The sequence below is a fragment of the Macadamia integrifolia genome, chromosome 6 (assembly GCF_013358625.1).
Source record: "Macadamia integrifolia cultivar HAES 741 chromosome 6, SCU_Mint_v3, whole genome shotgun sequence".
In the NCBI taxonomy this organism is placed as follows: Eukaryota; Viridiplantae; Streptophyta; class Magnoliopsida; order Proteales; family Proteaceae; genus Macadamia; species Macadamia integrifolia.
The window spans coordinates 40,327,344-40,339,211 of record NC_056562.1 but is presented as its reverse complement, the minus strand read 5'-3'; the positions used below and the strand labels follow the sequence as shown (position 1 = coordinate 40,339,211).

Genomic DNA, 11,868 nt, shown 5'->3' with positions numbered 1-11,868 from the left:
AACTAATTCTATGCAAATTTGTGGATGGTTTCAGCTTCCAGTTACGCATAAGAACTCTTGAGGACAGAACAATAAATTATTTGCAACCCGCCAACCAATTCCATATAATTCAGTGCTGAGATGACATTGTCTTATGAATGACCCCACAAAGATCAAGAGGCAGACACAATAGAACCAGGGGACTACAAAGAAATGCAAAAGTTGTGGATATATAGTTTCAGACTTTCAGTATCCAATAATCTGGTTCCTTGGGCATATGAACTTGTGAGGACATTTAGATCATTCTTCTTAAAATGTTGAGAAATTAGTTTCAACATTCATACCAGTTCCATCTAATACTATTTTACTGTCTTATCGCTTAGTAAGTTGATTTTGTCTTGAAACTGACTGGCTATTAGTCACATTTTAGCCCAAGCAGTAAGTTTCTTGTACTTCTAAAATGCAATATGAAGATTAAGATCTTTTGGTATTATATTTTCTGCTGGACAATGTAGATGAAACACATTCTCTGGATTCAATATTCTAAGACTCCTCTTCCATGCAACCTTTTATTTGAACTGTCTTTGAAATTGAGGATCTTTCTGAATTCATGATTTATGTCTGTTGCTTCCAACTTTTTTTTTTATTTTTTAAATCTCTTATGTGAAGAACCAAGATTCTAGAAGCCAAGTCTATTCAAATAACATAAATTTCTATGGACTGAAGTAATTTTTCAGATGCTCTTAATACCTTTCCTCCCCTCCTTAATAATAGTAATTCAAGAAACAGACAGAAAAGTAGAATTTAATCATTTGACTGGATCAAATATCAAGTTTTCCTTTGATAATGCCTTCTACTTAGTATACAATTGTCTTTTGAGTCAGAACATCTAAACATTTTAGGCCAAAGAGAAGTCCTAGTAGGAAGAGGAATCCAAATTTCCCTTTAGAAACACAAAGGAGAGCATGAGAATTTGACATTAATGGATACAAAAAAAAAGATAAGGTTTGAGTGGTTGCAGAAAACTCATCAATGAAAAATGATAAATTGGCAGAACCCACGACAGTCGCACTTGAATTGCACGCTCGTTGGGCTTTCCGGATCTTCTCCCTTGCAATCAACCATCACAGTCTTCTTCTTGCAGTTGCATTTGAATTGCAGAGCCATTGGGCTTTCCTGATCTCCTCCCTTGGAAACAACCACCACAGTCTTCTTCTTGCAGTCATTATCACAAGCATCTTCGACATGATCTGATCCCTCTTCCTTGGACCAAAGGACCCTCACACAGTTCGACTTCTTGGTAGCCTCAGGATGAATATATTCACGTGTCGACTCTGTTTTTGCCGAAGAACTACCGATAGCACCGATGTTTACACCGGAGGGCGATGGAGAGAGAGGAGGCTTCGTCACAGTCGTAATTTTTTCGTTGCTCTTGGGTGAAATCGTTGATGAGATTGGAACCGCAACCGGATCAAGAACACAAGTTGTTGCAGGATTGATGAATTCTTGAATGCTCTTCAGAATGTCCGGAGAGGAATCAGTAATCGAACCCTTGCGATCAAGTACCTTCTGCTGTGGTGGGTTGTTCCCCGTCGTCTTGATTGCTTCTGGGCAGGAAGATGGAGGGGGCCAGTGAAAGGAAAAGTTGTAATCGAAGGATTTCTGAGGAGAGACGGTGGTGGGTTTCATGGTGGCATTGGAAGTGGTGGAGGTAGGATTAGGATCGACCAAGTTGATCTTCTTTCTTAGATCTTCTGTAACTTGGCATATTCGCTTCTTGGAGCCGCAAGCCGAGCAACCGTCGACGAATGTGACCTTTTCTCTATTGATGCAAGTGACGGTGGAGCTGCTCCCGAGCCGAAGCAACGTTGGGTCCGAACCCTCTTCGGAAGACTTCTCCTTCTGCATCTCTGCAACTCTGTTTCTTGACCTCCAAAATCGAACCCCTCTCTCTTTATCTCTCACAGTTGTCACTGTCTGAACTCTCAAGTGTTGTGCTTATTATAAAAGCATAGCAAGAACTGTATAACGGCCGTAACTGAAAACCCATGAAGACTCTCTCTCTCACTCTCTAGAGTTTGGCGTTTTGTGATGAGCTGGCAAGAGATTACAAGACTTTGGATTGCGATATAGGATAGAGAAAGAGAAAGGCAGCGCTGGCGTAGAGTGTCCTCTCCGTGACTCAAGATTTTTTTCTCACATAATAAAGGAAAAAGGTTGGATATGCTGTCGATATATCATATATTAGCACCCATTATGGTTTTTTCTCTTTTTCCTTTTGAAATGATTCATTTGCCTCTTCCAATGTTTTTATTGGTGTTATTCGCTAGCTTACTATGGCATACCTATCCCTCAAACCCTCTCTCATAAATTTGGGAAAAGTTTTCCGACACTACTTTAGTATGGGGCCTTGGGGAACCTCAGTCCAGTCTTGATTTTTTATTGAGTTCATTTTTTATTTTTTTTTTTGCCGTTCATTTGATTGGTCTAATTTGATTTGATTTTTTTTTTTTTTCCTACCAATTCCATAAAACTCCATTTGAAATCAAACTAATATGAGTTTAGTCCAATTTAATTGAGAATGAACCAATCAATTTTGGTCGGACCGACCAATTAAGCTGAATTTTGATACCCTTGACTAGACCACATCTTGAGTTGCGTAATTTTGTTTACGATGTTTTTCTATGTGCGAGTGTACCCTATGCCCCAAACCCTAGTGTCTGTCTCTCTCCTCTCCTTGTGTGATAATGACTTCTTCGCTCCTTCATTGTATTTATCTTTGATGTGACATTCTATAGAAAATTCTTTTTTTCTTTTGTAGTTGGTAGGTTGTGTAAGTGTGTAATTTGAGCATTAGGTAAAGAATCCAAATTTTCTACAGTGAACCGAGAGGTGCAGTAAACATCTATGCACCCCAACCGTTAAATGTTCACTGCATCTCACCACCTCATTGCAGATGATTTTGATGCGTGTACTGTTCTCATCTTCTAAGCTTTTAAGGAAACATACCAAGGATTAATATGAAGGGTTGAGAGTTTTTCTAATGCCATGGTGAATATGTTCACTGCATGGCCTTAGATGGGGAGAAGGGTCTCGATGTCCATGTTCCTTCGATTCATGCGGTGAACTGCACCGCGTGGTGAAGGAAAACTTCGTCCTAATATAAAAGATAGACAAACACCAGCACCCAATGGGGCTCTATTGTGGCAGCTTTAAAATACCTTTTGCTGGTTTTGGTTAATAATCCTACTTTCAAAAAATTATATCATTAAATTACCCATGTTACGTTCCAAAGTTCTGTTAAGATATGTATATATATATATATATATATATATTAATGAGAAGAAAAAGGTATTTAGGATTAAGATAATAGAGATGATACATCAACTGAGGATATGTCTACACTATACTTTGATTATGATGTTAAAGAACTTTGGTTCTACCTCTCTCTCTGGTTGAGTACCTACCTTCTGCTTAGAGGAGTTTTTTGACAAGCGATATGGATCCGCGTATGGTTCCTAATCTAATCTCTCAATATTGTTATTGTTGTGCTCTTGATCCATTACAATAACATCTAACCAGCGATGTCCGGTGTTGAAACTTAACCACTAAACCGCCGTTCTCTCTTTTGTAGCATGTCTACGAAGTATTGAAATGCCATCTAATTCATTCTCTGCTTATCTAACATAGCTCCCGATAATTTTGGTAGGGTTATGACCAACACTAAGTGCTCTTTCCACCCACTTGAGGGTTATGACATTGCATCATCCCAAAATTTGATCTTCCACTATACCGCCCTTGAAGCTGAGGTAGTACGTCTCGCATTTGTGTCAAGAATTTACCTTAATATGTTGCAGAGTATAGTTTTTAGAGAGTTGTTCTCTCAGAAGGGATAAGTAACCGAGGTCAAACTCATGCAAGGATTATTTCAAGAGCAGAGTTAAGAGACAATGGTTAATGATCAGGATAATGAGGAGACATGGAGGAGCAATGTGATGCCAATCAAAATGAAGTCCCAAAAGATAATGTTAAAAAGGAGGCCTCTTTTGAAAACTCTGATGGTGAAGGAGACCTGTGATCTAGACTGAAAGATAAGGGAAGAAGTTCCAGAGACTCGTTTCTCTGTTCACAATCTTCCATATCAGCAACAAATGTGTGTACGGAATTAACAGAAAACTGTTTTTGATGGACATGCGGGAGCCTTGTGCACAGGGATGCCCTTTGTTTTGTATGGACATCCTCTAATTTTGCAACTTTGTCATGCCAAGAAGGATGGGAAAATGGCCAAAAAAGTAGACAGGGAATGAAGGATAGGAGTCCCACAAAATTAGCTGTGAGAAATGCAGCTTTTGAGGCAATAGAGATAGAACTAAGGCAATTATTTAGTCCATGTGACCAGGTACTCATCAGTTCTAACCTGTTCTTAGACCATTTAATGGATGGTAAGCAGATGCTTTAACATGTTTAACCCCCCCCCCCACCCCCTTTCTGTTAATTGGCTTCTGGGAAGGGGTAAGTGGGCACAAGCAAAGTAAATAACTTGAAGGTCTTAGTTGGAAAATGCACAACTTAGTTTAAGATCATGTCTTACAAATCACCCCTTAAAGATTGAGAGACAGAGCACAGATAGTATAATCTCGGGTGGGGGAGGGGGAACTCATTCTATGCAAAGTTGCGGGTGATTTCAGTTTCCAGTTAATCTTGTTCCGTGAACATAAGATCTTTTGAGAACATCAAGTTAGATCCTTTTTCTAGAAATGGACAAGAAATTTTTTGCAACCCTCCAAGTCTCCAACCAATTCCATCCAATTCAGTATCAAGATAATATTGTCTTATGAAGTACCCTGCAAAGATCAAGAGACAGACACAGTGAAAGACCAAGTTCACAGATGCTCTTAGTACACTTCCTCCACTCCCCAATAATAGTAATAAAAGAAAGAGAAAGAAAAGTAGAATTTATTCATTTGAGTCGATCATTCATCAAGTTTGTCTCTGATCAAGCCTTCTATTTTACTATATAATTGTTTTTAGAGTCAAGTGTAACATCAAAACATAATAGCCAAAGAGAAGTCCCAGTGGGAAGATGCATAAAAAACTTCCAGTTAGAAATGCAGAGGAGAGCAGGAGACCAATGGTATATATGCTGAAGGCCCTAATATGAGCAAAAAAAAAAAAAAAAAAAAAAAGAGATAAGGTTTAATTGGGTTGCAGATTAATCATCAATGAAAAACGAAAATTTCGCAGAACCTCCCACAATCGCACTTGAATTGCACACTTGTTGGGCTTTCCTGATCTCTTGCCTTGGAAACAACAACCACAGTCTTCTTCTTGCTGTCATTATTACAAGCATCTTGGACCTGATCTGCTTTCTCTTCCTTAGACCAAAGGACCCTCACACAGTTCGACTTCTTGGAAGCCTGGGGATGAATATCTTCAAGTGTCGACTCTGTTTTTGCCGAAGAACCGCCGATAATTTCACCGGAGGGCGATGAAGAGAAAGGATGCTTCGTCACAGTCGTAATGGTTTCATTGCTCTTCGGTGAAATCGTCGATGAGATTGGAACCGCAACCGGATCAAGAACGAAAGGGGGACAGGTTCTTGCAGGCTTGATGAATGCTAGGGTACTCTTAAGAATGTCCGGGGAGGTATCAGAAAACGAACCCGTGCGATCAAGTACCTGCTGCTGTGGTGGGTTGTTCCCCGTCGTCTTGATTGCTTCCGGGGAGTTAAGGCCGCAGGAAGAATCAGATTGACGGAAAGGAGGGGGCCAATGAAAGGAAAAGTTGTTGTCTGAGGGTTTCTGAGGAGAGACCATGGTGGATTTCACGGTGACATTGGATGTGCGGAAGGTAGAATTAGGATCGACCAAGTTGATCTTCTTTCTTGGCTCTTCTTCTGTAACTTGGCATCTTCGCTTCTTGGAGCCGCAAGAAGAACAACCGTCGGTGAATGTGACCTTTTTCCGATTAATGCAAGCGATGGAGTTGCTCCCGAGCAGGAGCGACGTTGGGTCTGAACCCCCTTCGCAAATCTTCTTCTTCTCCATCTCTGCAACTCTGTTTCTTTACCTCCCAAATCGAACCGCTCTCCCTTTCTCTTTCTCTTTCTCTTTCTCTCTGAGTCTGTCTGAAGTGTTCATGTGCTTAAAAGCTCAGCAGAGCAGAGACAAATATATAACGGCCGTAACAGACAACTCAAGAAGCGGTTACTGATAGTTTGCCGCCAAAACACTACTCTTTAATTCCAACGCTAAGGAGGTTAGGAGGTTGTGAAAGAGGGCGAACTAAAGCACAATTGAGAAAGTTTTACGTGATTTTAATTAGGGGTGTCAAAGTTAGCCCTCATGGGTGAACCCGACCTAAACCGACCGGACGAAGCCTGAAACTGATTCAATCAATTACTAAACGTATCGGGCTCAAACATGGATCAATTAATAACAAGTTGTTCTCAGTGCAAGGTAGTGGCATGACGATCACTCAGTCTGATGGTCGCCTCGGTTGAGACTGACCAAATATTGTGATCAACTGATAATCAGAATTTTTTAAGACGATTTAACCTGATTATAGCCTGTTTAAATACCATTTACAAGTCCATTTATAACCCATTTAGTCAATAGTAATCTGTTTAAATCTTAATTATAATCCAATTAACCTAATTACATTGTGCCAAATTATCGATGGAAAATCATCTGACCAAATAAAAATGCCCATGCCCTGACCTATGAGGTCTAATTACCTAAGTTCCTAAATAGACAAAAATGGTGTGAGGCCTTAAGAGTAGGCCTAGGCATGGGCTTATTTTTATTTGGTCGCAGTCACTGATTCATAATCAAGCTTAAGGTGATTGGACTTTAAATGGGCTAATTGACTAATCAATCTATAAACAATTCTTAAATTGGATATCAGCTGGTTAAATGGGCTTAAACAAGCTAATGGGACTATAAAACGGTTCGTTATAGGCCGGTCGGGTGACCGTTAGACCAAACGTATCCAAATGTATAAATGGGCTTTTAGTGGCCTCTGCTTAGCCCGGACTAAGTTGGCCCATTTACACGGAGGACAGATGACTACAATTGAAAGAATCCTGCAATGTTGTCAATCGCCGGGAGCAGATGAATGGATCAGATTAGCCAAAACATTTATTTTTGCTCTTCTTTGATTGTGGAAGACAAAGGTACACATAGTCCGTGCTAGTCCAATAGTTACAAAATGGGCCGTTAGTGGGCTCAACTTAGCCCAGGCTGTGTCGGCCCATGTTTACCGATTCTAGAAGATCAGATTCGGATCCATCGGTGAACAGGTGTGGAGCATTGGAGTTCCGGAAGTAGGTTATCATTGCCCTTACTTCGATCCTAAGCATTTCTGGTATGAAAGAGCTGGGGCTCCATTTCCTTCCTACCAAAAAATATTTTCAAAAATTTTAAAAAAGAAAGAAATAAACCGTTTTCCTGTCCTTTCCAATTATGATTCTAAAACCCCATAAAATTCTGCACTCGTTTCCCATCCATCTCTTGCTGTGTTTCTGCGTGTAAGTTTTTCAATTTTTTTTTTTTTAGTTGAATCGCCATTTATAATCTTTTGTTAATCTCTAAGTGTTTTGAACCCATGGATTATACAATAGATTGAACGGTTCAATGTTGAGAAATTTCTCTTGGATAGGTTGTAATTTCGATTCAAACTATTGTTTTTTCTATTAGGTTTGAATACATTTCTCTGTTTCTTTCATGATGGTCAATATGTGTTGAATGCATGATAATATTACATAGGTGGTGACTCTCTTCAAGATCTAAAGTCTTAAATACTGTTCAGTTTTTCTAGCTATGAACTTTCTTTTCTTCTTCCGATACAGGATTGGGTCTAATAATTTCAATATTAATAGATTCCTTATTTGTTAAGCTTCTGAGAGTTTTTTTCATCATCAATTATATAGTCTTGATATTTTCTTCATGAGCTTTACCAAAAAAGATATTTTCTTCATGAGGACTTTTTATGTGATCTTATGTCTAACCTTATGGTTGTTGTAGTTCACATGGTTGGCTTTGAGGGTGTGCCATATGATTAATGTTGATTGATGATTGCTTTAGTTTGGGATTAGTATTCTGATGCAGTTCCATAGTTTGAATTTGAAGGGTCACTGCAGAGAAAAGTAAGCAGTTAATGGATGGTGATCACAATGACTCTTTTCTCAAGATGAAGAAAGGGACCAACTCCTTTTCTTCTTCTGGATTCTAGTGTGTAAATTCTGAGACTTAAGGGGTTGCAAATAACTACAAAAAGTGGGGAAGAGAAGAAGAGAATAAACTCATCTGACGTTAGAGTGGGAAGTTCGTCAGAAGTTGATGTAGAGGTATTTTTCTCACCAAAAAGCCACCTTGAAATTATCATTGTGCAATTTTTCTTTTGCCCCTCTTTACTAGTTTAACTGCAATTGGGTCTGTGCCAATTTCTTTGTCAAACCATTAAAGTAACTCTTTCTAAGACTAGAAAAAAGAAAAAGAAAAAAAAAAAGAGGAGGGGATACTACAGTAACAAATGCTTTCACCATATTATGATTGAGTTTGGAAGAGTATGTTAGAATATCAAACTCCAGAAGACCTTTCACTACATATTGAAATTGCGCGGCTTACCTCCCCGTACGTGTTTAAGAATTAAAAGAGCACAGAAGAACGTAAATGCATGGGCTATGCCTGTCGCTATGAAGAATATATGTTTTATCTTTCAATCATCTTCCCAAAATAAAAACTATGTCAAGGAGGATCAGTTTGTAACCTGGTCTGTTTCATCCAGCAGGTTGGGTTTGACTGCTGTGCATTGCAAGAAACATGGCAATGATCTCAACAGGTGTATGCAAGCAATTGCGCTTTTGAAAGCTATAAACAAACACAGTTATAACTGATCCAAGTTAGAACAAATAACGTAAACTAGACCCGTTCAATAAGAAAAACACATGGATTAAGAATGTGCCAGATTTTGACACCAATGCTAAAGATTATGATTTATGAGATTAGCTTTGTTAACATGTGCTACGAGTTATGAGTAGAATTCAAATCCACAACTGGAATCCCTGTAATCTAGATGCACCCACTGATCGGACAAGCTCTTCAACTCATTCCCTCTTAAACTGAGCTGCCTCTGTTTTTCTGTTCTGCTTAAATTTCAATATCTGGCCCTTTTCATCTTCTCCGAAATGCTTAGTTCCTGCATTTATTTTGAAAAAGATCCTTTGCTGTTAATGAAATCCTTTTATTTGTTAAATGGGTTTTATTGATGCTTCAGAAATACTGTTATGGAAGTGGATTATTAAATCATCCAAAAACTAAGCTATCCATGCATTTTAAGTCAATGAGGCTCTTATTTCCCCCATAACTGCACTTTTTTTTTTTTTTGGGTTGGCCTGATGATGCCTGCAATTCAGTGATGATGATTATTATCTATCAACGACCAACGTCACTATTGTACACTTGTCACATTCATTAATTTTGCAGTAGCACTTTATTAGATTATATTGTTTTGATACATCATGAAACTTCAGAGAGTACCACCCTTCTGGTTCTTATGGTAGGCAAAGGGTCTGAGATGATCAAATTAAAAACTCCTATTACACCTTACTTTCCATCACACTTGCTTTTGATTATCTACTGAGGTAGGTAATTTCTGCAGTATTTGCTTGCATTTCATACAAGAATGTATTCTTCATTCTTCATGGAGCATTAAAATTGGTATCTTCATTTTTAGATTCCAAAAAGAACACCCTGTGATATTTCCAGGATGGCTTCTGGCTTCAAGTATTGGAATGATTGTGTTGATCCACTGGACATGGAGGCAATGTGGATGGATTCTTTTGTGAGAAAAGAATGGGATGATGTGGGAGAGACAAAAGGACAAAAAGTTCACCTCTCGCGGGATCCTGAGGGGGAACCTTTTCTTACACAAACTGAGATGAAGGTGAAAGCATACTCTTCACTCATTACATTTCACCCATACATAGCATGTTATTGCGCATAACCTTATCTGACTTCTCAAATCAGGTTATTGCATTTTACCCATTTTTGTTTATTGTGCATAACCATATCTGGCTTCTCAAAATCTATTTTTCACCTGATTTGATAGGGCAATTACAACAATACGATATGCAACTACACTTTCAGAAATGGCTTTAAAAAAAAGTTGCTCTTGATGTGTGAATTTTCATTTTATAATACTGATTGCTATTCATCCTTTCGAAGTTTCAGTAGATTTTGAAATTCCGAATCTTTTCTTTCAGATCTATTTATTAGTGGTGTTTGTCTTGTATCCTCATCTTCTTCTTAGCTTAATAGTATTTCCATTTTCAGTTTCCAGTCAGGGAGAAAAAGAAAGGGGAAAAAAAACCAACAGATATGTGGCAATTGCCTACTTCTTTTTCTGACATTTTATTTTTTCCTGTATTTTCATTTGGTGTCCCTTCAGACCGTGGCTGAGATTGTTGTCCGTAGGCACTTCCAATCGCAAGTTGATCCGGTATCTTCTAGAGTTTTTATTATGCAAATTTATTAATTTACAGCATTTTCTTTTACTTTGTCTATATCCTGGCCTCATATTGAAATACTGCAAGTCCGTTGTTTGTTTTGAATTAGTTCATGTTTTCATTTCAACATTGTTATTAGTGGTCATGTTTTCTTATCATTTCTTACTTTTTAGAGTTTCTTCTTGAAAAAATTTACTGCTGCTGACTGTCCTTATATGTCACGCTCTCTAAAGTCTAAAACTTAAAATGTGGATCTTGAAATGAAAATTCATGCTCCTTACCATTTTCAGAACTTTACAACGTACTACAATATTTTTATTGAAACAGGAGAACCATTTCTAGAACATTATATGTTGATCTTCAGGCTTCCTTTTTTACTGTTAGCCTCATTATAACACATTATCAGTAAATCCATGAATTGCTTAATTTAGGGATGTTCTTTGCTTTGACAAACTTTCTTACAATCTTTGCACTGCATGGCTGATAGACATACTCTCAAATGCCAAGACAACTATTGTTTAATAACACAACTATTTGTGAGCTTTTAAGTGAAGGCTGGTTCTTTGGAACTATTTTCCTTCAACAAAGCTTGGCATGATTCTCAAAGTGAAGATCATGTGTAGGGATGGTGATGAACTTGGGGAAGTTAATGAACCAACAGGCAACAGAAATACAAATAGATAGTGAAATGGCACAAGAAGTAAAAGAAAAACACAGTTTGTAACATTAACACATGATGATGGAGAACCTTAGGGAAGAGAGGGGAGATCAGAGTAGAGAGGGGGAAAAAGGAGAATCACACTCAACACATTCATTCAATAATCAAAATCATTCTCTGTAAATCTTCAATCGATTACAACCAATATATAGGAAAATAGGAACATGAAATTAGAAACTTAATTGAAATGGAAACTAGCCTAAACTAGGAAACAACTATAAAAAGGAAACCAAAGCAAGGAAGTAAATCCTACTCCTACGTTCAAGTCTGGAAAATAAAAGCATGAAATAAAATACTAAGTAAACTACTAATTTTATTTCCAACCCTTGTTGGACCAAAACCCTGGGCTGTACCGGTTCTTCTTGGCTCTTGGCTTCCAAAGCCGGTCATGCTAGTCCAACCAAGAAAGGGCAGCCGTATCTGCATCAACTCTCCTCCTCTGAAAAGAACTCGACTCCGTCGAGTTAGGGAAAGGACCGAAGAGACCGTCTGAAGGAATACGCTGAATGAGGAATGATCCCACCATCTTCTTGAGCTTAATTTCAGGGAGATCTTTGGCAGGATGAAACTTCATAGTCTTGTTGGCATGCTTGAAGGCATAGGTATTGGCATAGCCACAATGCTGTACTTTCTTATCAAACAACCAAGGTCGACCAAGAAAGAT

General features: G+C 38.4%; 1 protein-coding gene across 5 annotated transcripts in view; it reads left to right on the top strand.

Moving 5' to 3' along the window:
* Nucleotides 1-7,365: 7,365 nt before the first annotated feature.
* LOC122082419 overlaps nucleotides 7,366-11,868 on the top strand; it is a 13,445-nt gene continuing 8,942 nt past the window's right edge. The window contains exons 1-4 of one of the 5 annotated variants that reach the window (XM_042649969.1): nucleotides 7,366-7,507; nucleotides 8,109-8,326; nucleotides 9,747-9,924; nucleotides 10,429-10,479. In XM_042649969.1, the coding sequence (XP_042505903.1) occupies nucleotides 9,748-9,924; nucleotides 10,429-10,479 (228 nt within the window). In that variant the 5' untranslated portion in view covers nucleotides 7,366-7,507; nucleotides 8,109-8,326; nucleotide 9,747. The other 4 variants (XM_042649971.1, XM_042649967.1, XM_042649968.1 and 1 more) reach the window with 4 other exon arrangements.